This window comes from Chionomys nivalis, chromosome 19 (genome assembly GCF_950005125.1).
Source record: "Chionomys nivalis chromosome 19, mChiNiv1.1, whole genome shotgun sequence".
Lineage (NCBI taxonomy): Eukaryota > Metazoa > Chordata > Mammalia > Rodentia > Cricetidae > Chionomys > Chionomys nivalis.
In genome coordinates this window covers 29,922,856-29,950,852 of record NC_080104.1, presented here as the reverse complement: position 1 = coordinate 29,950,852, position 27,997 = coordinate 29,922,856, and the positions used below count along the sequence as shown (strand labels likewise).

The 27,997-nt window shown below is 46.6% G+C and overlaps 1 protein-coding gene and 1 pseudogene across 3 annotated transcripts; both read right to left on the bottom strand.

The window, feature by feature from the left end:
- Window positions 1-17: 17 nt before the first annotated feature.
- Window positions 18-27,901, bottom strand: Plekhb2 (pleckstrin homology domain containing B2). Of its 3 annotated transcripts, none has more exons than XM_057751604.1 (8): window positions 27,775-27,901; window positions 20,817-20,861; window positions 18,068-18,220; window positions 17,409-17,511; window positions 14,906-14,945; window positions 13,443-13,550; window positions 11,839-11,944; window positions 18-2,680 (listed from the first exon to the last, which is right to left on the bottom strand). In XM_057751604.1, the coding sequence occupies exons 2-8, from the start codon at window positions 20,851-20,853 to the stop codon at window positions 2,541-2,543; spliced, it is 687 nt and encodes a 228-aa protein (XP_057607587.1). In that variant the 5' UTR covers window positions 20,854-20,861; window positions 27,775-27,901; the 3' UTR covers window positions 18-2,540. The 3 variants fall into 3 exon arrangements, with proteins under 3 accessions (XP_057607587.1, XP_057607589.1, XP_057607588.1); XM_057751606.1 differs by having other exon boundaries at window positions 13,443-13,532; window positions 27,775-27,900; XM_057751605.1 differs by having other exon boundaries at window positions 27,675-27,879.
- Window positions 9,596-9,744, bottom strand: LOC130862465 (U1 spliceosomal RNA; annotated as a pseudogene).
- Window positions 27,902-27,997: the final 96 nt, after the last annotated feature.

The window sequence follows — 27,997 nt, the reverse complement described above, 5'->3', positions numbered from 1 at the left end:
AAACATAGCTTAAGGTTAATGATCATTTAATATTTTAACAAGTTCACTCACAAACATGTGCACACAGGGGGAGGAAACGGGCTCTGTAGACACAGCAGAGTAACAGAAACGCAAAAGCAATCACAAGAAGATTGCCTGTGTCCTCCGCCTTTCATCTACACAGACTAGAAGGCAAAATGAAAGGTTACATAGGAGCAACAACACATGTGAAAATAAGTCTGGACCATCCTGTCTCCACCGCAGGAACTTCCTCCGCTCCACGAGCTACTGTGGGCACTCATGACCTAACATATGCGAAGCCGGGCCTTCTTGACAAGTGATGATCTGAGACATGCCATCTTTCACATGGAAAGTTGTTAATTCAAGGAACTAAGAGAGGAATGAAATCGGTCATGCACATGTCTGCAGCCAACCTCTTCCAGCCTTGGGTTATAATGTAAAAGTCCATGGACCTGAAACGCTCCTCAACCCTGAACTCATGGCTCCCGCCAACTCATGAACTCCATGACTGACTGAGGTGCAAAGGAAATGAAATGCCTGAGGCCATTCTTCACATCCAGAATGTATGTATATTGTTCCAGAATCAAGCAACTGGTGGCAAGATACCATCAGGCTCAGCTATGGCTGCCTGATAAAGCTAATTCCACTGGGGCCAAGGTCTAGGCAGGGCACACCCAGGGGACAGTAGGAGACAATTCTGTTTCAATAGCACTTCAGGGGCATGATTCAATACTCTCTGGTTCTAGGAACCCCAGTAACTACATTCGAAATCAATGTCCCTGTGCAACACTGAAAACTGATTTTAATGTTTTGTAAGTAAAGCATGGAGTTTAAGAATGATAACATTTGAGAAAGCCATTCTTACAACACGGGATGTAAAATCAACATTACATTCATCAAGGTGACACTATAAACCATCAGAACCATGTTGCCACCATGAAGCCATCTACCAGAGACGACAGAGAAGCAAATTTCAGCCAGAAATGGGCAGTGCTGTGTCAACAAGTCCCCTAGGAGTAGGCAGAAAAACACCATGGGCACCATCACATCTACTTGGCAACTGTCTCACATGGAGATACGTTCAAGACTTGAACCAACCAAGAGAAAGCTACCAAGCAGGGTAGCAAGGCAGCATGCATGTGCTGGGCTGGGCACAGTCAAAGTGTGTGCTCACTGGGAGCACTCTGGAAGAAAGGGGGCTGTGTGAGTAGAGGACAGGGTCTTCACTGTGCTGCCCCCCTTTGTGAAAGGACCCGGTTTACAGCACGCCAGTCACCAAGCTGGACTTAGAAGCTTTACGACGTGAATGAACAGAAGATTTAAATGTATGCAACATGTATTTTCTAATATTAGAAATACATTTTCCCCAGAAAATAGGACTGTGGGCTTCCCAGAGCATCACACATTTGGAGACTTTCTAGTTGAAGGCTTTTGTAGTATGAGTGGGTCAGGCATGGAAACGGGACTGGATCCCCACTACCATGGATTAAAACAAACCCCTGAGACTCGACCCAATCTCATGTCTCCCTCGGAACCTGAGTCGTCCCCACCCAGCTCTGGTTCATCCCCACACTCTGGACAGTCATAGGGCCCTACCACTGCTCAGGACACGCCTCTCCAGGAGTTCAAGAGTACCCTGGGCAGCCTGGGCCCCAGGTCTGACACAGGTACAATAGAACTAAGGCTCTCCCTCTTTCCCCTCATATACTTCCTCTGCAAGTAGAAAAATAGGCTCTAGACACACTGAGCTGGCAACCAACAAACCTAAAGCAAACACTGGCAACACATCACTGGGCAGATGTCAGCCTCTCTCCGCCCACTTGCCACTCACTATTCTTCATTCAGCAGGGTTTAAAGGTAAACGTCCCCAAATTCCGAGGCTCAAATCAATTCCTAACTTGAGACGATTTCCAATTATTCCCGGGAAAAGCAAACCGAAGCATAACAAGAGAATAAAACCGGACAGATTCCTGGGGCATAATTTATAAAGGGAGCGAGTGTCCCTTTTCACCCTGGGCAGTCAATCTGGCAGGCGCCTGGGAGCTACCGAGGGTAGATCATAGGGTTCTCACATCGCCGCCCTGCAGGGGCCACCAGCCAACAGCTCTACGGTAATATGCGGCCAGGTCTAGATGAGGTTTCACAGTTAAAGAAGCTGAATTCTTCTTACCACACTCATTCATAATCTCCTCCATCGGCATTATTGGCATAGCAGGGAAAATCATCCCTTGATTAAGTACTGGACCTAACTGAGCAGAAAATGCCCTTTTAAATGGGTGTGTTTACATAAGGCCATCCAAGAGCTCCCTAAGAAAGACTTGGTGCAAGCCAGTACCCCAAAGAACTCAGATTCCTGCTCATAATACATTTCAAGGTCGTCTCTGTGGTCCCATGCAGGTCAGTCACAATCATCAGATTACCACCTCCAAAAGAACTATTTAAATTATTACAAAAGACACTTGTCACAAACAGAAATGCCCTGCAGATCAATTATTGCACACAGGACTAACAGAAGCGATGCACAGAAGACCTTGAAGGTTCTAGAAGACCCAGAATAGAGATCCCAGGGCCATGCCTGTGGCTGCCCCAGCAAGCATGCCCAGGGCCAGGTCGCTGTCACTGTCTCGGTACCGCTCACGGATGATGACTTGATTGGCAGGCTGTTGTCCATAAACTCCTCCTATAAAAGAAGAGAAGAAGAGATCTTTAAGATGTCACCTGAAAATGCAACATTCACGGAAAAGATGGTGCTGTTGAGGGACAGCTGATCACACTGTGGGAAGACGTGCCTGTCCTTCCTCACCTGCCCAAGGCACCTTCTGATTGGATAATAGACAGCTGAATGGCCAATAGCAAGAGAGGATAGGCGGGACTCCTGGGGAGAGAGAGGAACTACTGCATGGTGGGGGATTCTGAGAAGCAGGGATTTGTGAGCAAGATGCACAGGGACTGAACTGAAGAGAAATAGCAAGCCACATAGCAGAGTGCAGAGTTAATTCAAGTTTTAAGAGCTAGTAAGAAACGAACCTAAGTTATGACCAAGTTTTCATAATTAATAATAATTTCATAATTAATAATAAGTGGTCCAAAGAAAGTCTGGCTGTATGGTGCCCTTAACATGTGACCAGTGTTCTCACTAGTAGGCCTTTGAGGTCCTTCCGATGTGTTAACAGTTGGTTCCAGTGTGTTCAACCCAAATCTCCCCAAGACCCATCACATATATGCTGAGGAAGACACTGTTATATATGAGGATTCACATATATATGAGATAAATTACGGTCTGGAGACATGGCTTAGTGATTAAGAACACTTGCTGCTCTTGCAGAGGACCTGGCATCCCCATGGTACCTCATAAACATCTATAACTGCAGCTTCAGGGGATCCAATGCCCTCTTCTGATCTCTGTAAGTATCAGGCATGCCCCTGATACACACACACAGCCCAAACACTCATACGTAGTAAATAAATAAATCTAAAAACTGTATTTTAAAAGACAGTACACGAGGCCTGGCATGGTGGTGTACATCTTTAATCCTAGCGTGTGGGAGGCAGAGAGAGGAGGATATCTGTGAGTTCAAAGCCAGCCTGGACTACACAACGAGTTTCAGCCCAGTCAGGGCTGCCTAGTGAGAACCTATCTAAAAGGCAAAAGGACGGTACATGCTTGTAGAGATGAAGCTGATCATCCAGAAGAACCTTATTATGGGAAGGTGGTCGTTGAGACGAGAATGGCCACCACTGATTCGCATGTTTAAATACTTGGTCCCCAGTTGGTTCAACTGTTCGGGAAGAATTAGAAGGTGTGACCTTGTTGGAGCAGATGTGTCACCAGGACTGGGATTTGAGATTTCAAAAGCCCACACCATTCCCAATTAGCTCTGTTTCTCTGCCTCCTACTTGCGGAAAAGGATGTAGGTTCTCAGCTACTGCTCCAGCACCATGCCTGCCTGTCCCCTTCTATGATGGTCATGACTCACCGTCTGAAACTATAAGCCCCAGTAAACTCTTCTATAAGCTTTATATTCCTTGGTCACGGTGTTTCATCAGAGCAACAGAAAAGTAACTAAGACAAAAGTGGTACCCAGGAATGGGCTACTACTGTCACAGGTCTGACCAGAAGTGTCCACGTTTGGAGTACTGTGTAAGACTTTGGGACATTGGACAAGGAAAGCAGTTGAACGCTGGAAGAAGGGCGGAATGAGTCATTTTAGTAGATACTTGGAAGACAGCAGTGCTGAGAACAATGTAGGCCATGAAAGCTCAAGAGGTTTCGGAAGGGAATAATATTAGCAACTTAACTAGAGACTATTCTTGTGGTATTGTGGCAAAGAACGTGACTGTTTTCAACCTCTGCTTTAGAAATCTTCCTGAGGTTAAACTGAGGAGTTTTAGAGTAATCTCATTAGAGAAGGTGATTTCAAGACAGCCTAGTACTGACTAAGTCATACAGTTATTAGTGATCACTCTTATGCAGATCTACAATGAAAAAGAACACCAGGAAATTAAATGTTGGAGGCAAGGCTTGTGCTGAAATAGACCAGAGACTAGATGTAGGCCAGATGAGGAATAAAGAAAGTGATGCCCTCGGGCAAGAACCCACCCTGCTAAGCTTCCAACTTGTAAAACATTGGTGCAACAAAAGAAAGCAACAGACAGAAGCTCATAGTTAACACAACTCAAGGAGGGGACCAATTGCCATCCCAGGTAGGCAACCAAACTTGGCAGCATCAGCATGCACTTTTGGCTTTAGAGTCAGGAAGGGCACGGGATAAAGAAGCTTTGAAATCTTCCTCCACACATAAGGGAAACCACTAGGCCAGGCACATGGCAGGGGAGTCCCCACACAGGAGCCCAGAGAGGCCACTGAGCCAAGCTGCGAAGGTGAAGCCTGGATTGCCATGGAGATCACAAGATATTGGCAATGCCAGAGCCATGGAGTGTCTGCCCAGGAGAGCTGCTAACAGGGAGTAGAACCAGCCCAGGAATGAGAAGTGTGTTGCATTCCACAAGGCTGGAAGGGAAGGGCCATGTGAGCCCTTTGATATCACACATAAGATTTGAAGTTTACATAGGATTTGTGTTTCAGCTTTGCTTTGGTTCAGTATTTCCTCACTATGTCCCTATGCCTCCTCCCTTATGGAAGGACAGGGTTTATTTCATACCACCATACATGATGGAAGTATGGAAAATTTTGCTCCTTGATTTCACAAGGGCTGAAAATGAATAGATTGCCTTGTGGATGAAAAAAAGAAAAAAGGAAAGGGCATGACTGCTCCTAGGTATGATGGAGAAGGCTCACTGTGGATAAAAGGGAGACATAATCAGAGGCAGGGACATCTAGGAGAGTCCAGGGTGAACATGACCAGACTGAGCCCAGCCATGTGAGAAGAGGGAGAGGGGGAAAGAGAGAGGAGTCACTGCCCAAGAAGGGCAGCCTGGAGGGCACGTAACCCAAATGGCTGGATTGCATAGAGAAGGGCAGACAGGAAACGCGGTTGAGCTCCTGGGCTGCAGAAGTCTGGGGTAGAGGGTGGGATATGCCAGCCATGCCCTGTAATAGGTAGGAACTGAGGGATTCTGGGAGAACCTGGCAGTCAACATCCATTTTGGTATGTCATAATCTAAGTCATTTGTCCAGGTTTAGAGACTAAAACATCTAAGTCTTAGGAAAGACTTGGAATTTGGACTTTTAAACTGTGTCAAGACTGAGAAAGACCATTGGGACTTTTGAAGTTGGACTAAGGAAATTTTACATTATGATATGACCACAAACATATGGGGCCAGGGAACAGAAGGTGGTAGTCTGAGTAAGAATAACACATTGGCTTATACTGTAGCAGAAACGTGCCCCCACCATGAGAAGTCACTCCACATACTCAGGGGAAGAAAGGGACAAAGTTCTTAACTGAGAGTGAGTGACTGGCTCTGCTTAGCACCCAAGAGTAGCTGGCCACGAGGAGAAGATTTTGCTAACTCAGATACTCCCAAGGTTTATGCATTCCACACATGCTGATATCCTGAAATCTCTTTCAGGTCCCAGCCCCAGGTTATACTTGGAATAATTTAAAAAGACACAGAGGATTGAAAGTCTGGCCGCTTCGGCAGATCTGAGAGTTATAAAGCAAAGACACTACATATCGCCAGAATTATCTTAAGTATGCCGGTGTCGCTCTTTCTCAAATAGTTGTTACCCAGGGTCATCTTGCCCACCTGGAAGAGACATGCTTTTCTTAAAGAAAAAACAACTGGGGGCTTCACGGCAGGCCAGAACTTGATGCTTGTCACGCTGAGCTGCTCCCCTGAGTTATTCATCAGGGGCATATTTCTCTAACAGAGAAATGGGCCTAATGGCTGTAATAATGGTTGTGAGTCCGATTGTCTCAGTTATAAGAACAAAGCCTATTGGCTGCCAATCCTGGTGAACAAGCATTTCCATCCTAGCATCATGAATCCACTCAGTTCTAACAGGCCTGGTTAGCATACTACAGATCCTTGGGGCATTGCAGAGGTAGTACTCCCTTGGTTACATTCTACTTTGTGTGACTTTATGTCTCCTAAGAAGTCTATTCATATATTCTTTGTAACTTCAACTCCTTTTTTTTGGGGGGGTGGTGTTCAAGACAGGGTTTCTCTGCATAACAGCCCTAGCTGTGTTGGAACTTGCTTTGTAGACCAGGCTGACCTTGAACTCACAGAGATAGGCCTGCCTCTGCCTCCTGAATACTGATTAAAGGCACGCGCCACCACCACCCGGCCAACATCAATTCTTCAAGTTACTTCTGTATCAATATGAATATGATCCCCAGTTGGCTGAGCTGCTCTGGAAGGATTAGGAGGTATGGCCTTGCTGGAGGAGATGTCACTGGGGATGGGACTTGAGAGTTTAAATGCCCATGACATTCCCAGTTAGCATGCACGCATGCACTCTCTCTCTCTCTCTCTCTCTCTCTCTCTCTCTCTCTCTCTCTCTCTCTCCCCCTTTCTCAGATAAGGAAGCAAGCTCTCAGCTAATGCTCCAGTACCATGCGTGCCTGTGCTCTTCCATGATAGCCATGGATTCACCTTCTGAAACCGTAAGGCTCAACAAACTCTTCTATAAGCTGCCTGGGTCATGGAGTTTCATCACAGCAACAGAAAAGTAACTAAGACAAATATAGCACCATGACCGCTGGGAAGAATGCCTTCAGTTCCTTTCAGTTCTGGGGAAACAAAGGGAGTTTCTTGGGGGGGGGGGGGATACAATCTGACCTAGCCACAAAGGCGAGGATAAGGGTGAGCCAGAACTCAAAGTGGCCTTGGGTTTTGGGTGGAGGAAGGCTCGAAGCTGCCTGGGGAAAGCACTCAACTGCCTAGAAGAACTGCAAGGTTACAACACAGGCTGTTTTTCAGTCCTGGGGAGAGAGCTGCAGGGGTGTGGCCTCCGGAACAGAGGCACTAGAGGACCTGAAACCTTATACACACCACTCTCTAAGAACTTACTGACAGATCAGGGTTCTCTGCTTGCCAGGGCCAAACCCCTTAACGGTGTGAAGATGAGAGCACTGATAAACAGTGCCCAATCCTAGACGACAAAACTGCAGAGGTTTGCCTCTGGTTTCCATGGCAGCCCTCTGCACCAAGCCTGCTGGGATGACAGACAAATGAGGAGAACGTGGGAGAGGCAGGGCAAAGCCTGACGGAAGGTGAGTCAGCCTGGCTCGCACCTGCAGTCCTAGCCCTTGGGGGCTTCCGACAACTGCACCAGTTACACCCCATCTAATGTCAGGACAGGTCTCTCCTGAGGATTTAATTGTTCTTTAAGAGGCCACTGCCCTGACTCTGTTATGGACTTTTAGATTACAGCCATGCCTAAGCTAAAAGATTAAAAAGAAGCTTCTCATTCACAGTGTGAGCTAGGTACATCAGTCCCAGCAGGCACTCCTTCACAGATACACTGTAAAGGAGAAACCCACTAGGGACATCTGGGAACTTCAAAGGTCGCAACATCAAAGATGTAATCAAAGAGGGCAAAGAATGTGGCTTCGTGCCTGAACTACTCAGCCCAGGAGCCAGGAGTACAGGAAGATACCACCTTCACGTCCTTACTCTACAACCGAGAATGTCATGCTCTCAGAGGATTTTGCAGAATGAATTGTGCAAACTCCAAGAAAACCAGAAGAGTGTCTGGGGAAAATCTTCTTGTCCAAATTGCTAAAATGTGTCACACGAAGCTACAAATGTGCTGTAACCTTGAGAATTCTGAGCTACGCGGCCTCTCACGGTCGTCCATCCATTCCTTGTCTCCTCCTCCACTTCCTCTGCCCCACCACCCCACCCACCTCTGCCCCTCACCCCATTTCCTTCTCTGCTTCTGCCTCTGCCTTCTACTTCCTCCTCCACCAGTACTAACAGCCGTACTGCTCAAATATACATCAGGATGGCCCACTAACAAAAGATGGACTCGCCCACATTAACAGTTAAAGATCTACGGAATGTGGCATTAAAGAAGCTCCAAGAGATGAGCGTGGAAAGCCGCCTAAGCTACCAGTGAACTCACCAGTTCCTGACTCTGCCTTGCAGTGAGTCACCACGAAGCCTTAATGCCAAAGTGCTGTCAACAAGCTAGAACTGTCTGAATTATGCCTGGTAAAAGCTAGGTATCTGTAGAGACAACTCAGAGAGTTCGCTGAGGAGGTGGATTTAGAGAGAAGCCTCGGTCCTTAAGAGCAGAAGACCCGAGTTTGGTTTCTAGTATTCAGGTTCATCAGTTCACAGCTGCCTATCACTCCAACTCTGAGGGGCTTGAAACCTCTGGCCTACTCGGTCATGTGCACGTTATCCACACACATACAGACAATTTAAAATAATTTAATTTTCAAAAGGAGAGAGAGAGAGAGGGGAGAGCTGAGGGAGAACTCTTCTCACTGATAAAGAAAACACAGAAACTGCAAGTGAGTTTCTTGCAGGCTCATTCTAGACGCCCAAATGAAAGTCTGTCACTTTAAAAAAAAAAAATTAGTCTATTTACTTATTTGTGGGAATTAGGCATGCACCACAGAGCACACATGGGGGTCAGAGAACAACCTGGGGGAGTCGGTTCTCTCCTTCAGCTGTGTGCATCTTAGGAATTGAACGCAGAATGCCAGGCTTGGTGGAAAGTGCCTTCCCACTGAACCATCCCACCAACCCTATCCCTGCCACTTTCTACAAGCACCTTTGAGAGCAAAACTGAAGCCAGCCCTGAGGTGACCCATGTACTATATAGACGAAATCACCAAATCTTTCTTAACATGGCCGTGTTGTCTTCGTCATGACCCATGTACTATTCAGACTTCCTGCAACACACCAAGTCTTTCTTACTGGAGCAGAGTGCTGTCTTAGCTACTTGTCTGCTGCTGTGATGAAACACACCTTGACCGAAGCAGCCTACAGAAGGGAGGTGTAACTTGGGCACATGGTTCTAGACAGATAAGAGTCCATCACCACCTCAGTGGGGAAGCATGGCAGCAAGTACTAGGAACAGCTGAGAGCTCGCATTTCAAAATGTAAGCAAGAAACAGAGAGTGAATTGGACATGGCGTGAGGTTTTTATTTACTTATTTATTTTCTTCTTCTTCAGGTGAGAGCACAAATGTAGTCCCCCTACCACAAATCATGCAGTCGAGTCTCCCACATTTGGGGAAATCGCAGGGGTCAGCAATGAATAAGCCTCACCCTAGGAAAACCACCTTCATCATCATGGTATTCTCCCTGCCATGTACGAGGCTTTTCAAACCTCCAACCTCACCTCCAGTGACGCCTCCTCCAGCAAGGCCACAACTCCCAACCCTCCCTGAACAGTACCACCAACTGGGAACCAAGTATTCAGCTGAGAATATGGGGGGCATCTCATTAGAACTGCCACATTCCACTCCCCGGCCCCCATAGTCTCACTGACATATTATAATGCAAGTTTCTAACTTCAGAAGCCCCCAAAATCTTCTAGTCTCAACACTAAAATTCCAAAGTCTCTTCAGAGATTCCAGGCAGCCCCCTAACAGTACCCCTTGTAAAATCAAAAAATATATTATTATTAGCATATAATGGCACAGAGGATGTAGTACCGTTCCAAAAGTTAGGTAATGGGGATAGCGAAGAAATGCTTGACGAAAGCAAGACAAGTATCAGATCCTATAGTTCATGCCCAATGCCAAAGTGCATAGATGCTCTGCCCCTCCAGCTCAACTGCATATAAGATCCATCCCTCCCTTCCCACTCTTCTTAGCTGATCCCATTCTCTGCGTGCAGCTCTCCTCAGCCCAGTACATGTCTTGGGCATCTGCAACACCCTGGGGTCTCCAATATAACTTAGGCTTCACTCCCACAGTGGCCTCTCAGGGCCTCCATGCCAAGATGTCCTTCCCACATGCCTGGCCTTAGAGGCTCTCTGTAACCAGGCAAGAAGACTCAACCACCCTATACTCAAGTATCTTTCATGACTATGAGGATGGTGCTGCCAGGTTTGATGGTCAACTTGAGATGGAATCTAGCCTCCTAGAATCACGTCTGCAGTAGTTTTTGTTTGCTTCTTCCCAGCTAGGTGGAGTCCTGCCTTAAGGCACCCTTCCCTTTATTCCAGTGCTGAAATGGCCTCCTCATCTCTTTCAGCACAAGCCTTGGTCGCAGCATTAAGTTTCCTGGTGCTCTTTTCCTTTTGAAACTACATTTTATATTTCTTTCTGCTCTGCTTGCTCTTTTCCATTGCAGACCTGTGTGTGATCACTAATAACCATGTAATGCAGTCAGTATTTCAGAAGGCCGTGAAATCTTTTCTGGCAAAGAAATTAGTCCGTTACTTTTAACTGGGTCTCAGGCAAGTTCTTAGGGCAAAGAGAGAAAGCAGTCACTTTTTTTTTTTTTTTTTTTTTTTGCCAAAATATCAAGAATGGTCACTAGACCAGTTTCTGACATTGGTCCCCTCTGAAAGCTCTAGAGCTGGGCCTCCACAGTCCACATTGCTCTCAGCACTGCTGCCTCCCAAGAGCCTACAAGGATGGCCCTCTGCTTACAACATTCAGCCACTTTTCTAGGCCAAGTCCCAAAGTCTTCCACAATCTTCAAAAAAAAACCCAAATGGTAAGGTCTATTGCAACAATAGCCCACTCCCTGGTACCAGCTTCTGCCTTAGCTACCTTTATACTGCTGTAATAAAACACCAGGACCAAGACTACTTTACAGAAGGAAGGGGATATTTAGGGCTTGCAGTTCCAGAGGGACAAGAGCTCATAATCACCATAAGAAGGAACTGTGGCAGCAAGGACCAGGCATGGCAGCTGAGAGTGCACATCTCAAACCATAAGCAGGAAACAAAGAGCTATCTGGAAATGGTCCAAGGCTTTTGAAACCTCAAAGCTTGCCTCCAGTAATGCACCTCTCCTAGCAGGGCCACACCCCTAAGCCTCCCCAAACAGTGCCACCTCCTGAGGATCAGGTATTTGAATGTCCAAGAATATGGGGGACATGGCATTCCAACTACCACAACTATGTATGAATACACTAACGCGTTTCATACTTTATGTGACAGTATGTGCTGTCACCCGAGTTGTCCTCTGACGTCCCCTTGTGAACTGTGACACACAGTCATCCACACACATAAATACAGCACATACGCACAAAATATAACATAGAATTTTTTAAAATTAAAATTACTCTAGCACCTCAAAGACTATTAAAGAAAAAATAGGCAAAAGTCAGAGTGACAGACTGATCTGGGGTCTCCAGTAGAAAGAGCAGCTCATTTAACTTCAAACTGAAACATGGGGATCCTCCCAAACCCCACACCATATGCAGAGACCAGGAGCAGCAGGCAACATGAGTTACCTGCATATGGGTACTGGTATGGCACAGCGTATGCCTGCCCATTGGCAGCATAGACAACTTGAGTTCCTGCTGGGTATGCGCCACTGTATGGACCGTAGCCATAGACCTGAAAAAAAGAGAAAGCCCTGTGAGAAATACAATCTTGAGAATTTTGAGGGACTGGTGATTTGACTCGGTGGGTAAAGGCACTTGTCATCTGGGCCAGTGACATGCATCCCATCCTGAAACTCACATCATGGAAGGAATGAACAAGTCCTAAAACTCACTCTCTGACCAGAAGCAGGGGTGTGTGGGGATGGAGAGGGGTGACACACTTGGGAAGTATTGGGGGGAGGAATGGAGGGAGAACAATGATGTGATTATATTTTAATTTACATACATACATGCATACATACATACACACATACATACATGGGTGTCTGCTGACCTCTACAGGCATACTATGGCATGTCTAAATGGAGATGCTATTAACTCAGAAATCCCAATGAGTATAGACAAAAAAAGACCTCAGAAGTACATTTTCTCTGCCCAAAGAAGCAAAGAAGAGACAGCCTAGCAAGAGGCAATATTTGCAGACAGTTAACTCCTCCACGCTAAGCAAACACATACAAACTACCTGTAGGAGACCCTACTCCTACTACCAAAGGTGCAGAGTTCAGCTCTCAGCATCTACACCAGGAGGCTCACAACCACCTAGAACTCTGGCTCTGGAGGACATGATGCCTCTGGCCTCTGAGGGCACCTGCACTTATGTGCACATTGCATCCACAGATACACGTGCACATAATTAAATAAAATAAATACTTAGGGGGGAAAAAAGAAGTCAAGTAATTAGTTATATGGCATCGGCAGGTAAAAGCACCTGCCGCCAAAGCTCGAGAACCTGAGTTCAAGTCCCAGGACCCACATGGTGTGAGGTAAGAACTGACTCCCACGGCCTCCAATCCAACGCACAAATAAACATGTATCATATACATACATACACATATATATATATATATATATCTCCTTTAATTAATAAATAAATCTATAAACAATGGATAAGATAGCTCAGTGGAAAAGAACTGGCCTAGCATGTGTGAAGCTTTGAGCTTACTCTCCATCACTCACATAAAGAAAAAGAAAAAAAACTTTACAAACAAAATATCTGAACATGAAAATATAAACACTAGACTTTTTTGTTTCTTTTGAGGCAGAATCTCTAGCTTAAGCTGGCCTCCTCTGTAGCCAAGAATGATCTAGATCTCCTGAGTGTTCCACCTTCACCACCCAAGCACTGAGAGTCCAGGTGTGTGTTGCCACCCCCAGTTTATGCGGTGCTGGAGACTGAACCGGGGGCCTCCAGTTTGTGAGGCAAATGCTCTATCAACCAAGCTACACCACCAGCTCAATAGTTGCTGTTTCACTGAAGAGGATGAGGAATATTCTGTGATAACCAGGAAAGATTCTGAGTTGAGTGTATTTCTAATTTCCCGATACTGACTCAAGATTAAGAATAAAACCACAACCAAAAAAACAAAAGAAAAGACAAACAAAAATGGCAGAGCAACAAAGAGCCCCAGCTTTCCCCACTCTCACGATCTCTGCTCAGATCTGCTCCCTACCTCAGGGGTCGGCGCAGCATAGGCAGCATAGGCGGGCGGTGAAGCGGCCACGGCAGTCTCTTCAGACAGGATTGTTGAGCCAACATACGCCTGTGTGAGACAAGGGGGCTAGGACCAACAGCATATTTACTCAGCAAATGAAAGATCAACAGGCCTCAGCTCTCTGAGAAGGAAGGGCCTCTCCTGCTGGTCCAGGGGGAGCCTCCAGCTTCACTAAGACACCCTCTGAGTGTAGCACCAAGTTGGCGGGGCCTGGCTCCCAGTCAGAGCAAAGGGAATGTTCCTGGCCTGGGAAGATGCTAGAGGCTCCATTGTTGCCCAATGCCATTTAGACCAAGAGTCACCTCTCTCCATCTGATCACATCTGAAGGGCTCCAGGAGCATGCTCTTCCAGTAGTTCAAGAACTACGCCCCGGGAAAAGGGGAAACAATAGCTCTTTTTAAAAATCCACACAAAGAATTGCACTGGGTGGGATTTTGCTGACTATATTAATTATAATACAGTCGTCAATACTAATTTCATGAGCAGGGGCTGTGCATTAAAGAAAGACAACTGGAGTCTGGAGTGAGCTTGGAGGAACAGGATCTGGCTGAGGACTGGGGTTTCGACTTCATTTCCACCTGCACACATTCTTTTGAAAGCCTGATATACTTTATTCTTTTCTCCCTACAAAGATACTGCAAAAAAGTAGAGCCCCATCTAAGAATGAACACGTTGACCACAAAGGTTCTGCCGGAGTTACAACAGGGTTTATGGTTTCTGTATCTCCTAAGGTCAGAAATAGAATTAAGGATAAGGACAAGAAGGTTTTGGTTTCTTAAGAGGCTGAGATCTTATGGATAAAGTGGGCACCGTGTACAGCAGAATTCAAGGTAACGCAAACCCGGAGAAAGATGACGGACAGCAGGAACCACTGGGACTGCCACCCCTGGGGGAGGAGGGTGTTGTCTTAGCTACTGTCTCATTACTCCAACAAAATAACCAAATGAGAACAATCCAGGGGAGAGAGAGTTAGTTCTGCATTACAGTTCTAGAGGGAGACAGTCCATCTCAGAGGGGAGGGCATGGCAGCAGGCAGGGGGCAGCTGCTCACAGCGCATCCTGGATCAGGACTGAATAGGAAGTCAAGACAGGCTCAAGGCCCGCCCCAGGGACCCCCATTGGCTCCACCTCCTAAGGTTCTGTAACTTTCCTACACTGCTCCACCATCTGGGAAACAAGTGTTCAAGCAAGTGAGTCTATGGGGGATGTTTCATCCTCAGACCTCAACAGGGACCTCCTACCGTAATCTGACGTGACCACTGTCAGTGAGAGCCATCCTGCTCTGTCCAGCTCCCAGCAGAGCACAGTCAGGACACGGCCCCCTCTCTCTTCCACTTCCTTCTCCCTACCTCCCATCCTCCAGTTTGCTACACAGAACCAGGATGTGCAAACAGGACAGGAAACACCACGGGCAACTTACTGTGTTCGTTCTGGAATCCTGCAGTGTAAACTTCCAAGCCCTGGAGAAAACAGAAAACAAAACAAACCCAACATTCCAGTGATTCTTAAATCCGACTAGCATCAGCAGTCCTGGAAAGGCTTGATTAAAGAGAGACCTCTAGCCTGTAACCCCAGCACTTGGGAGACTTAAACAGCAGGACTACCATGAGCTTGAGGCAAACCTGTGCTGTGGATGAAGACCTTGTCTTCTACCACCCCAACCACGTCAGAATAAACAGAACAAAACTTCAGGCCTTACCCCAAGACCCATCTTTTGTTCAAGACATGAACTAAGAAAAGATGTATATTTAAAGAACAGATCTATAGTCTATACTGTTTAAAGCATAATATACTTTAGATTTTACATTTAATATTTTCTCCCCTTTAATACCTGTGAAATGTGCTGTAAACTTTCTCATCAGCAGCCAACACTGGCTCGAAACCTACTGTGTAATCCAGGCTGACTCCAAAATTCAATATCCTCCCATCTCAGCCTGCGGAGTATAGCCATTCGGCTGTATGCCAACACACTTAGGCTCTAATTCATTTTTAATGACTATTCTATGTTCTATGATATGAAGCGATTTCAATTGTCTCATTTAGAGAGTTACTATCACTGTGATGAAAGTCCATGACCAAAAGCAACTTGGGGAGGAAAGGGTTCATTTCCATATAATAGTTCAGTATCAAAAACAGGTAGGGCAAAACTCAAGCAGGGCAGAAACCTGGAGGCAGGAACTGAGGCAGAGACCATGGAGACTGTTGCCCTTCTCGGTGTCAGGCGTGTGTCAAGCCGTCATAAAACCAGCCAGCACGCTCACAACACTTTTACCAACCGAAAGAATGCTTGCTCTCTGTTACCTTCGTGCCCCAGTTCTGTTTGTGAACTCCTGACCCTACCACCCCTACCTCCCAAGTGCTGGGATGGCAGGTGCACCCCAGCATGCCCTGCTTCCCTTGTAGCTCCTGTAAATATTTCCAGAGAATGAATCATAATGAAGGGCTCAGTCAGAGAACGCATCCATCGTATAAACAGATGGTAAATAAATAAAAGCTTTCGCTTCACTCCACAGTTGGAGAAGACCATCCAGATTTATTTCCCCATCTTTCCTCAGAGGTCTCTGTAGGGGATTGAATTACATGCCTTCAGAAGACATGCTCAAGTCATGGTCCCAGGACCGATGTGTGTGATGCAAAGACATAGGGTCTTTACAAATGAAATCAGATAAAAATGGGGTCAAACTTTAAGGTCCTCAGTCCAACATGACTGACGTGGTGCAGATCCAACAGGAGAAGGCCATGCAACAACGAAGGGGGAACACACACACATACACATTTTAATTTTAGTAAAAATTTAAAAATAAATCCAAAGAAAGTTTATCCAGGCATTGTGGCACAAGCCTTTAATACCAACAATGGGGAAACAGAGGTAAATGGATCTCTGTTGAGTGTGAAGTCTATATAGAGAGTTCTAAGTCAGCCAGGGCTGACTTATCAATCAGTTTCTCTCCCCCCGCCCCATCTCTTGTACACACATAAGACCAGTGTGAGTCTATCAATAAAAAGCACAAAGTGGCTGCTGAAAGGTTTTGCCATTCATTCTGGGATCCTGCATTCGTTCTATTAGCAAAGAGATACCATGACGATGGCAACTATGTTTTTTTTAAAGTACTTAATTGGGGGCTTGCTTATAGTTTCAGAGGTTTAGTCCATTATCATCACGGCAGGGGAGCATGGCAGCAGGCCAGCAGCACTGGGGAGTACCCGAGATCCCCATCCAGATCCACAGGCAGGGAGACTCTGGGTTTGGCAGGGTTTTCAAAACCTTGAAGCTCACCCCCAGTGCTGCACTTTCAACAAGGCCACACCTCCTAATCATTTTCAAACAGTACCACTCCCTGATGGCTGAGCATTCAAATACGGGAGCTTATGGTGGCCATTCTTATACAAACCACAACACTGCTTGAGCAAGAAAGAAGTCAGAATAAAGGGGACTCCAGAGACGACTCAGTGGGTGAAAGCATTGGCCTTGACAGTACAGGGACCTGAGTTTGAATCCCCAGAACTCATAAAAAAAATCCAGATGTATAACATTAAGATGCATAACTCAGCACTCCTACGAAAAAATGAAAAGAGACAGGAGACTCTCTGGGAGTTCATGGGAAAATACAATGAAAACCCAACAAGGCCATCTCAGAAACAAGGTGACAAATGAGGATCCATACTGATATTGTCTTCTGACCTCCACCCTGGCCATGGCACACGTGTGTGTTTCCACATACACACAGCCATGCATACCCATGTACACATGCACATGCACACCCAAGAAAGAAATCAGATCCAAGAAAGGCCCCTGCTGTATTTCTCTCCTACAGACCCCGCCTGGAGGGAACCTCTACTCCCACTCGTCTCCCTTCCTGACAAGTGGAAATCAGAGCAGAAAATACTGTCAATTACACAATCAAAATGAAATCAAAACTCACAGACAATCGTCTGTGCTCTCGGCACAGAGACTGACGGTTCTGCCGTCTCGGCAGACGATCTGCAGCAGGCAGTCTCTGGGCTTCCCATCTGGAGGCTGGATGTCTAGGAGAAACAAGCAGAATGAAGGACCACGCCGCAGCTTGTCTTTCTGTTTTTGTTTTTTCTCCCTCCTCACTCATTCTTAGAGATAACAACCCACGGAAGTGAAGAACAAGATGGTGCATCACTACGTGGGGGGGGAAACCTGGGGCCTAACTAAGAAGCAAGAGAGAAACAATCTCGCTGGCTGGCAGGGAAGACGCCATTTGTTCCCCGTAAAGTGAGTATAAAGCAAGGATGACTGAGCCCAGCACCCAATGTACTTCAGCATGGTTCCAAGAAACAACCAGACTACCACATATACGCAGGGTCTACATCACAAAACCAGCATGAGCTAAGAGCGTACCACCTTTCCTGGGGTTGCTAGCAGTCTTGCCCTTCTCCGAAGATGAAGAGAAGCAGGCAAGGCCTAACTCCAATGGGGGTGGGGGAATCCATCTATCATGATGCTGATGATGTGTGTGCCCAAGCCGCACTATGGTTGCCCGGCCAGCGCCCAGTTTGATACTGGCAGCAGGCTGTCAGGAAAGAAGGCATGGCAGTTCCGGGCACTGCTTACCCCGACACTCGTGTCCCATGCGGATATTGATGCAGTCCACCGGCATGTGCACCTTATCCTCTACACTCTGCCGAGTCTGGTCATCATAGTAGATCAGATGACCGTCAGACCACAGGTCAAACCAGTTCTTCTTCCAGCGCTTCAGAATAGTACCTGAGGGGTGGGGAATAGGGAAAGTCATCTTTGAGCTAAAACAATAAAGGTGCAGCGGAAACTGGCCACCCACAGAAAACTGACAGACACAGGTAAGGCCTTGCCACTCCCACTTGAACAGTGCAAGTACAGGGGGCTGGAGAAATGACTGAGCAGTTAAGAGCACACTGGCTGTTCTTCCAGAGGTCCCGAGTTCAATTCCAAGCACCCACATGGTGGCTCACAACCATCTGTAATGAGATCTGGTGCCCTCTTCTGACCTGCAGGCATACATGCAGACAGAACACTGTATATATAATAAATAAATAAATCTTAAAAAAAAAAAGTGCAAGCACAGAAAGGCTGCTAAGCAAAGCACAAGTCACGAAATAAATGAGAAACTGAGACTGCACCCCTCTATGGGAATATCAAGGAAGAGCGGACAGGGCACATGTAAACGCCAAAGGATGGAGAAGAGATCTGTGGAACATTGTCATCTGGATACTGCCAGACACTGAGAATATACTGCAGGTGACAACCAGTATTCCACGGGCTGACCCACCAGATGAATAATTCTCTGATGGGGAGCCCCACTTGGGAAGGTCATGGGGTCCCTGAATGTAAATGACTGCTTGTCTCTGTCATTTTTCTCATATGCCACTAAAAACAGCTATGGGTATTTTTCCTACTGCTTATGTGTTTATCTCATGAAAATGTTCCATCTGCTGCCACACATATAGGCATGGATGGTCAAGAAGATGATTTTTGCTTTATAATTCTGATGAACAGAAATAATACTAGGATATTTTTCATTACTCAGACTGACATAGAAAAGTATAGTACTCTCAGTCACAAAGACAGTTGATTTTAGACTTTATAACAAATTGAAAGCAAACTGGTTGCCCCTAGAGATGAAAATATAAGGTCAATTTCCCAGGTATTTATTGCTGATTCATGGTCAGAGCATGAAGCAACTTTAGTAGACATAACTCTCTCAGCAATGAACTTTCTGCACGCACTCCCCAACCACAAGGTTCAGTCAACTAACTGTTTAGTGTTTAAGTCCTGAATTTCAATGTCACTTTCTGCCTGGGAACCCTGACCACTTAGAGCTACGTGCTTACTTTGCTCACTGGCCGGTCAGCGCAAGCTTCCTAGACTGAGAGAAACTGTGTGAGCAGTATGGCTCAGTTTCTTGTTTGTTTATTCAAGAAGAGCTACATGACCCGGAAGATGTGATTCATATTTGTCCAGAAGCTTTGGCTATGAGAGGCAACGTGTGATGGGGAGAGAAGTGGTGTCAGGAAGCGGGAAGAGATGCAGCTGAGTGGTAGAGGGATACAGAAGATGTAGCTGTATAGAAGAGCGATGTGTTTGCAGGAGAGATGCATGTAAAAGAAGCATATGTGAGCTGTGTAAAGAGTTGTGACTGCATGTAGAGACATATGGCTGTGTAGGAGAGAGACATATGTATGCAAAGAGATGTAATTATATGTAAAGAAATATAACTGTGTAGAGAGACTGTCTGGAAAGAGAGATTACTCAAGATGAAGTAAGGTGGTTACCATCAGGAAAGCTTGTGCTTGTTCCTTTTTTTCTTAAGCTACCATCAGAAAGTGTGTGTTTCTCTCTTTACCCTCAGAAAGAAAAGTCTAGCCCAAAGACAGAGAAGAAATATTTTTAAGTTACTCAGTGCTCTGAGAGGCATTCTTTTCGCTACCCTGGGAGCAGTCCTGGGAGCTGGCCTCCCAGGCTGTGACAGTAAAGAACACAGTCATTGTACTCATGAACACAGCAGCTGTGGATACCTGCACAAGGCCCACCCAAGACTGGGCCTTTCAACATTCCATCATGGATGGGAAAAACATGTAAGAATGATAATAACTTAGAAAAAGGCTCACCTTCCAAGAGCATGGTGATGTTTAAGGAGAAAACCAGAGGCCACCCAAAGAACTGGCAAAAGACTTGTCCTTGGGTCTGAGCAAACTGCCTCATGTCCCCTATTCACAGGAGGATGGGGTCACAAAACTCAAGAGAAGGCAGCCCTCTGGGACTGAGGCCACCCTCTGAAATATCAGTAAATCAGCATTATTCTATTCATTCTAAGGCTACCAGCGGACCTGGGGAACACAGCACTGCTCCAGGTCTGGGAAGGGGTAACTGGCTCTCCCTGCCTGAGAGCAGGTCAGAGTGGCAGCCTAGGAGAACAGCTGGACGGAAGAACACATCCACAGCGGCCAGATCTAGGAGGCTGGACCTCGAGCCCAAAGAACAGAGTTTCCTCTGGAAACAGAAGGCCAGTGTGCCCACCAAGACACGCCTCCCTTCTGAGGCCCCACATAGGACAGGCTATCCCCCACACAGAGGCCAGAGGCAGGGAACCCAGGTGTGGTCAGACTCAGCAGCCTCAAGTCAGCCCTTAATAACAAAGCGCACGACTGAGGAAGGGAAAGGAGCAGGGACTTCCGCGCTTTCCGGTTCCTATCAACTCCGGGTTTCCACAAACAGTTCACGGGGCTCTAAAAATTCCCAGAAGAGATGAAAGACAACAGCTCTGACCAGACGTGACTGTTTACAAACATGATCTGCTTCAGCAGACTCAAGCATCTCTACTCACTCTGCCGCAGCAACCATCCGCTCTTCACAAACGCCATCCCGTCCACTGCAGGAGAAAGAGCAGACAGGTTCAGAAAACATCACCCTAATTCAGGGCATTCTGCTAAGCCAAAGGGGAGGTTTGCATTTTAAACTGGCTTGAATTAGGTTCCCAGTGACTAACAGCACTAAATATTCTCCCAATAGAATTTCCAATGGTTACTGAATGAAATCAGTAACTTACCTCAGAGCACCGAACGTGTTCCCAGTCTCATCCTAGACACTATAAAGACTAACTAAGAATGATGTGTTTGCTTCATTTACTTTCTAGGTAAGCATTCATGCTATAGAACCACTCATCGAGTGCTGGAAGGGAAAGGCAGAAGCCTAGTACCACCAGAGGGGAGCCAAGTCTCCTGGAAAGAGATGTCACTCAGCTCTGACAACTTGTGAGACCACCTTACAGGAGAGACAGTCAACCAATGACGAGCCAGTGATGCACGTCTTCCAGAACTGCTTAGTTACGTATACTTCCTAACCTATTTTAACCTAAACCTTGGGGCTGGACAGATGGCTCCGTAGTTAAGAGCAGGGCCCAGGTTCAACTCTCAGCACCCACATGGGGGCTCACAGCACATCCAAACACCTTCTTCTGGCTTCCGAGGGCACTACATACATGTAACATACAGATGTACACAAAACAACCCTACATGGAAAACAAAGGTAAATAAATAGAAAAATAAATAAATCTTAACCTCGTATCAGACCCTGAAAGGCAGACATGGTGGAAAGGGGTGTGTGGCTTTTTCATTACCACTTGTCGGTCTGATTGGTCTGGTAGGGATCAGTGGTTGTCTGGCTTGTTAGTGCTGCCAAGGCCCAGGCTCTCCCCATAAAAACACAGCAGCGTCACTGTCAACGAAATAGCACACGCTGTATCCCAAAAGTCAAAAACAGAATGTTCTAAAATCAAGAACATTCAGAGCTCTGGGTTAAAATAACCACAAGCAAAAAGGCAATAGGCCTGGGCTACAGTCCAGTGGCAGAGCACTTGCATGGGACCTGTGTGCCTTGGGTGCCACCCCCCAGCACCAGAAAAAAGGGGGAAGAGGAAAGCAGGGCAAGGAAGGGAGGGAGGAAAGGAATCAGAGAGGGAGGGGAGGGGAAAAAGAGGAAGAGGAGGTGGTGGTGGTAGTATCTTCTTCTCAGAAAGAAAAAGGAGGGGGTAGAGAGATGGTTAAGGAACTCTGCAGCCAAGCTTGATGACTTGAGTTCAGTCTCCATCCCCAGGACCTAAAGTGGTGGGGAGGAGAGAAGCGACTCCCTCCAGTTGTAACCTGGTTTTTATGTATAACACGTATGTGCCTCCGGAGCGCTGGGGTTAAAGGTGTGTCCTGCCACTGCCCAGCTTAGATAAACATTTTAAGAGGAAAAAAAATCTGCTAGGAACTAAGGTTACAACCCAGCCACAGCATAGAATGGCATAGAGAAGGGCTCTGGGCTCAACCTTCAGAATAATAAATAAATAGCCTGTTTATGTGATTTTGAAAACAAATCACAGAGAAAGAGCAAAAGAAACGCATGAGATATTTTCCAGAACAAAATGATTCTAGTTTCCTCAAAGAATTTTTCAAAGCTCCTTGGGGCTGGAGGGCAGTACCGCAAGCAGATGAGAGAAGGGAAGCACAGCAGTCGAGGGCACACACTGCTCTTCCAGAGTTCAGTTCCCAGCAGCAACAGCAGCAGGCTCACAACCACATCCAACTTTAATTCCAGGGGATCCTATGCCCTCCTCTGAATTCATCGACACTGCACACTCAGGCATGCTTGGCTGCTGTTGTTTAAGCTCCTCAAACTAGTTGGGCTTGGTGGTATGTGCCTTTAATCCTAGGGTTCTAGGACCTAGAGGCAGGTGGATCTGTAGAAGTTTGAGGACTGTGTTATCTACATAATGAATTCCAGGCCAGACAGGGCTAGGCAGTGAGAAACTGTTACAAAAACAGATAGACAGACAGACAGATAGAAATGGAAGTATATACTATATCAAAAGGGCAGCTTAAAAGAGTGAAAATAGGCACTTGAAACCCAGGGAAAAATGAATCCATATCCTGGGGCCATGGTCGTCACTCACATTTGTCTAAGAACAAACCACCACATTCCCTTTGAGGCCAGAGCTAGGTTTAACACTGACACATCAAAACTACCTTCACGTAGACTGTCTCAGGGTTTCTAGTGTTCTGATAAAGCACCACAACCGTAAAAACTTGGGGAGGAAAGGGTTATTTTGCTCAGTGTTCCACACCATATTCTATCATCAAAGGAAGGAAGAAATTTCTTCAGGGGCTCTGACCTTGCCACATGATGCCAAGCCTCAATTTCGTGGTTCCTTCCATCTTGGCGCTTCTACTGTGACCAAGACTGTACCTTTACTAATGGCCTTCTCATGACCAAAACAGGAACTCAGGGCAGAAACCAGGGCAGAGACAATGGAGAAACAAATGATGCTTATCATCTTGCTCCTTGGTGGCCTGCTGGTCTGCTGCCTCATACAACCCAGGACTGCCTGCCCAAGGATGGTACCACCCACATCAATCATTAAGTAAGAAAATTCCCTTCCGGTTACTTAGAATCTAATGGCATTTTCTCAGTTGAGGTTCCCCTTCCCAGGTAACTCTAACTTGTGACAAGCTGACAAAAACCAACGAAGACAACTGACCCCTTGTCAACTTGACACACAAATATAACACTATGAAACAATAACCTTCCCTTTTTTGTTTGTCCCCAAGGTCTCATGTTAATGTCAGCAGCACAATATAACATTTCAATTTTTAAAAGTCCTATTGTTACTAAAATTCAACAATTAAAAGTCCAAAGTTTCTTGAAATATTCAAAGTCTCTCTAAAAATCAACTCTCCCTAATATTCCAAAGTCTCTTAACTATGGTCTCCTGGCGAGTCTCAACTTATGTATGGATCCTGTAATAGGACATATCATGGCATCTATAACACGTAATAGTGACACGCAGGGGTAAACTACGGAGCATGTGGCACTCAGCATGACAAGCAAAGAAAGAGAAGCATTTTTGTCCTTTCAGAGACTGGTTGGGTCCTGTATCCTGGGGGTACTCTCCCCACCGCCAAGGTGAAGTATATTAGCTATTACTCTCGTCGCTGTAACAAGATAAGAGACAAGAGCGATTTAAGGAGGGAAGGGGATAGAGTCCATCATGACAGGGAAGTCATAGCGAACCCCAGCCCATGGGGGGTAGGGGGTGCCATCCACATTTAGAGTGGATTTTCCACCTCAGTTAACCCAATCTAGAAACACCCTCCCAGGCCAACTCAGAGTTCTGTCTCCTAAATGATGCTAGATCTTGTCAAGTTGGCAGTCGGTATTAACCTTTGAAACTGACTCTCATGGTATTTTTAACTTGCTGCTAAATAGCTACCTTGCATTGAGTTTTTTCTGTCAGGCACCATGGCAAACACTTGTATGTTATTTCAGCCATGTTTTCCATAATCTTGTCAAGTAAATGATCTATTTTCATTTTACAGATGAAAAAGCAAACCAAATGAGCTGCCCAATGTGACAAATTAAGATGGGATTTGAACACAGGTCTTCCGGGTCCAAAGTCTAAGCTTAGAAACATTAGTCTTTATGAATCTTAAAAATATATGATCATAATAGTGTTTCCTAACTTTCAGTTGCTATAATACAGTCACTAAAATTCCTCCCTCCAATTTGAAAGCAATGAGAATTATTAGAAAATAAAGTAGGTAGATTCATCAAGGCTGTTTTTGTTGTTATTGTTTTGGTGTATATTGTTTTTGTTCTGCCAACTTGACACAAACTAGAGTTACCTAGGAAGAGGGGCCTCAAGTGAGAAAAAGTCACCAACAGACTGCCAAGAGGCAAGTCAGTAGGGCATCTTGTCGATTAATAATTGGTGTGGGAGACCACGGTGGGTGTGGCTATCCCTAAGCAGATGGTCCTCGGTTGTTCCAGAAACACAAACTAATTACTTCTTTCCTCTCTCAGTAGTTGCTGACACTAATCAAATAATTATTTAATTTCTTTGGCATCCACTAATGCAGAAGAAAGGCTGGAAAAAAAGAAAGATGGGAGTTAAGGAGAACCTGCCTCCCATCCACCCACTCACCCCATCTCCAGCTAGGGCTACAGGAGCACATTTCCGTGTAGCCGCTCTGACAGGACAGAGGATGGAACAAATCCATCAAAGGCTGTGCTGTTTTTATAGGGTGCGCAAGAAACAAAAACTTCATGTTTCACAAAAGATTAAGACAGTTCATAACACTGTCTCTCAGATAAAAACAAAACACTTGGGGAGTTTCTTCAGTTCTGCCCTGGTCTTCTTGTCTCCTAGCTCCTGAGCCCTGCAGGCCTCAGGGAAACTTTTTCTTTACCCATCTCCCCAGCCTAACTGCTTATGTTGCAAATGGTATATACAGCTTTATGCTGGAAAGTTCCTTACAGGAATGAAGCCATAGTAAGCATTACCTAAGCGCATGGCACCAGGAGTCCACCATCCATATGATACAGTACTCACAGATATGACTTATCACTAACAATAGGGAATGACAAAAGGCAGGAAGGGCATATAGGAGCACTTTTAACCTCTATATTTTAAGGACACGTTTGTAACATGTGTTGTTGAAAGGAATCTGTTTATGGTTGGCTGTTCTGAGTTAACCCCTGACCCAGGTGGCACAGGGAGGAACACAGGACTCAGCATCTTTAGGAATGCCCAAACCCAGTTAAACGGAGACTATAAAGGAGAAGAGCAGACAAGAAGGAGGAATGCACAGACACCATAAACTTCAGGGACTAGGCTGACCTCCTGACCAGAGAGTCAAGACTGTGTCTGGAATGGCGGACTGCCTGTCCGTCCTGTTTCCCCTCCCCGCCCCCCACCCCCGGGCTATATCACCTGCTGGCTGCAGCTGACTCATTAGGTGTTCACTGGCTCTCTGCAAAAACTACAGCTTACAGGTTCAGTTTCCAGAGACAGAGAAATAAGAGATTAGAAAGGGGGTGGGGCAGACAGACAGACAGACAGACATGGTGAGAGAGGGAGAAAGATTGACTTCATAAACTCAGTCTTTATTATCAGGGAAATTACTTACAACGGAGAGCTAACACCCTTAAGTTACCAAACACTTACTGTGTGTCTGACAGGAAAACCCCCTAAGAGAATTTTGATTCCTGTCCTGAGGAAGATCCGTGGGAAATCTTTCACACACAAAATAAACATCACAGACACTAGAGAAATCCAGGCAAGCACCTGCCTGGCTAGAGGGTCCCTTCCTAAGACACCTGTCCTAACCGTAGCCCGCTGACCACCCAAGTCCTGGGCCCAGGAAACACTCCAAACACCCTAAGGAAGAAGCCAGCAGCAGCATTCCCAGTTACCTGCCCTTCTTCACTCAAGAGGCAAGCCCACAGCACAAGCTGGAGGACACACAGCCATGTTTGGTCAATGATTCCTTCAGCAAACACTCATCGCCCTAAGAAAGCAGGCAATAAATCCCAGTTGTCAACCTACCATTTCCTGTAAAGTGGGACAAGTCACTTCCTGGACTGGTTGCCTCAGAGACCACATGAGAAAAGTATTCCTATTTTAGTAAAATAGAACACACACACACACAGCTTCTTGGAAGGAATTGATCAGTGTGTTCTTAATCAGCTAGGCAGTCTCTAAACTCTGTGACCTCTCCACCTTCTCTAAAACACTGGGGATTACTCCACTCCTTTATGAACTGAGAGTTAGCTACAACAAACAATTTCTGCTTACCCCAAATAAAAATGTCTGACCTCCCAAGGTCTAGGTCTAGCTGGACAACAATTAAACACTTGTACAATCAAACTCCTAAAACTAAAGACGGTCTAAGACCACAGACCATGAAAGCGCAGGGAACGGGAGGGTCCACCAGAGCTGCTCAACGGTGACCCGAGGATAACCCAAGGGTCTTCGTGAGGCAGCGGCGGTCCCTTGCGCGGCCACAGGAATTATTAAGAGGGGCCAGAGAGGTCCCATCCTCAGCAGAGCGCCCCCCTCCCATCTCACCCGCCATGGTGGAGAAGGGGGAGGAATGTTAGGACTAAGCGGTTCTACGGAAGATACCATTAGGATAGGGAACACTGGGGAAGGGATGCGCTCAGTTGGAGAGGATACAATCAGGATGTGGGTCTTTGGGGAACCCGGAAAGGTCCCTTGGGGTAAGAGGAGGGGCACAAGACTGGACCAGACGTGGGACAGGGAAGGATAAGATTCCCCAGGGAAACACTGGGGACGCCCGCAGGGGCTCTGGAAAAGGGGGAGGGGTGCTAGGCTAGGCAAAACCATTAAGAGAGGCTATGCAAGACAGACAGATCAGAATGGAGACAATGAACGGGGAAGGGAGAAGCAACGGAGACTTGGGGGGGGGGGATACAACCAGGATGGGGGACACGGAAAGAGGCAGGAAGGGGAGGGAGATGCAATAAGGATGGGGGAAGGGGAAGGAGGTAGAAGATGGAGGGAAAACAAGCAAGATTCTGGACACTGGGGATGTAAAGAGGAGGCAGAGGCTGAGGTAGTACAATCAGGATAGGGACACTGGAAGAGAGAGAGGCAGGAGCTGCGGGAGGGAGGTTACAATAAGGAAGGCGACTTTTGGGAAGAGGGAAGGTTAGAATGGAGACGCTCGAGAAAGGGAAGAGAGCAAGAACAAGGGGGAGCTTCGGAGACGGGAGAAGGAACAGGGGCTGAGAGGGGTCGCCGAAGAAGAGAAGACTTGAGGCTGAGGAAGTGGGCGCGGCCAGCAAGGTTGGCGTCCCCCAGAGACAAGCTTGGAGAGGGGGGTGTAGCAAAGCGGGTTACCCCGGGTGGGCGTAGAGCACAGCCGGATGGGGTACGCCGACAGGGGAGGTCCGGGAAAGAGTCGCACGCGAGCGCAGTGGGGCACCGCGGGCACAGTCACCTGCGAAAGATCAGGCCGCTAGGCAGGAATCAGGCTGAGAATGCAAGGTCGTCGCTGGCTTCTTCCACTCTTGGCTGACCGCGCAAGTCCAGGGCCTGCGTCAGTGCCTGGCGCGCATGCGCGGGAGGCAGGTGCCCGCCGAGTTGCGGGCTGGAGCCTGAAGGGTTGCGCTTAACAGGAGCTTAGATACCAGCTCAAAGGCGGTTCTAAGTATCCTAATCTT

Coding starts and splice junctions, on each gene's coding strand:
- Plekhb2 (XM_057751604.1), bottom strand. CDS start 20,853: ATGGCGTTTGTGAAGAGCGGATGGTTGCTGCGGCAGA. Junction 17,512..18,067: donor CATGGGACACGAGTGTCGGG/GTAAGCAGTGCC, acceptor TGTTTCTCCTAG/ACATCCAGCCTCCAGATGGG. Junction 2,681..11,838: donor ATACCAGTACCCATATGCAG/GTAACTCATGTT, acceptor CTTCTTTTATAG/GAGGAGTTTATGGACAACAG.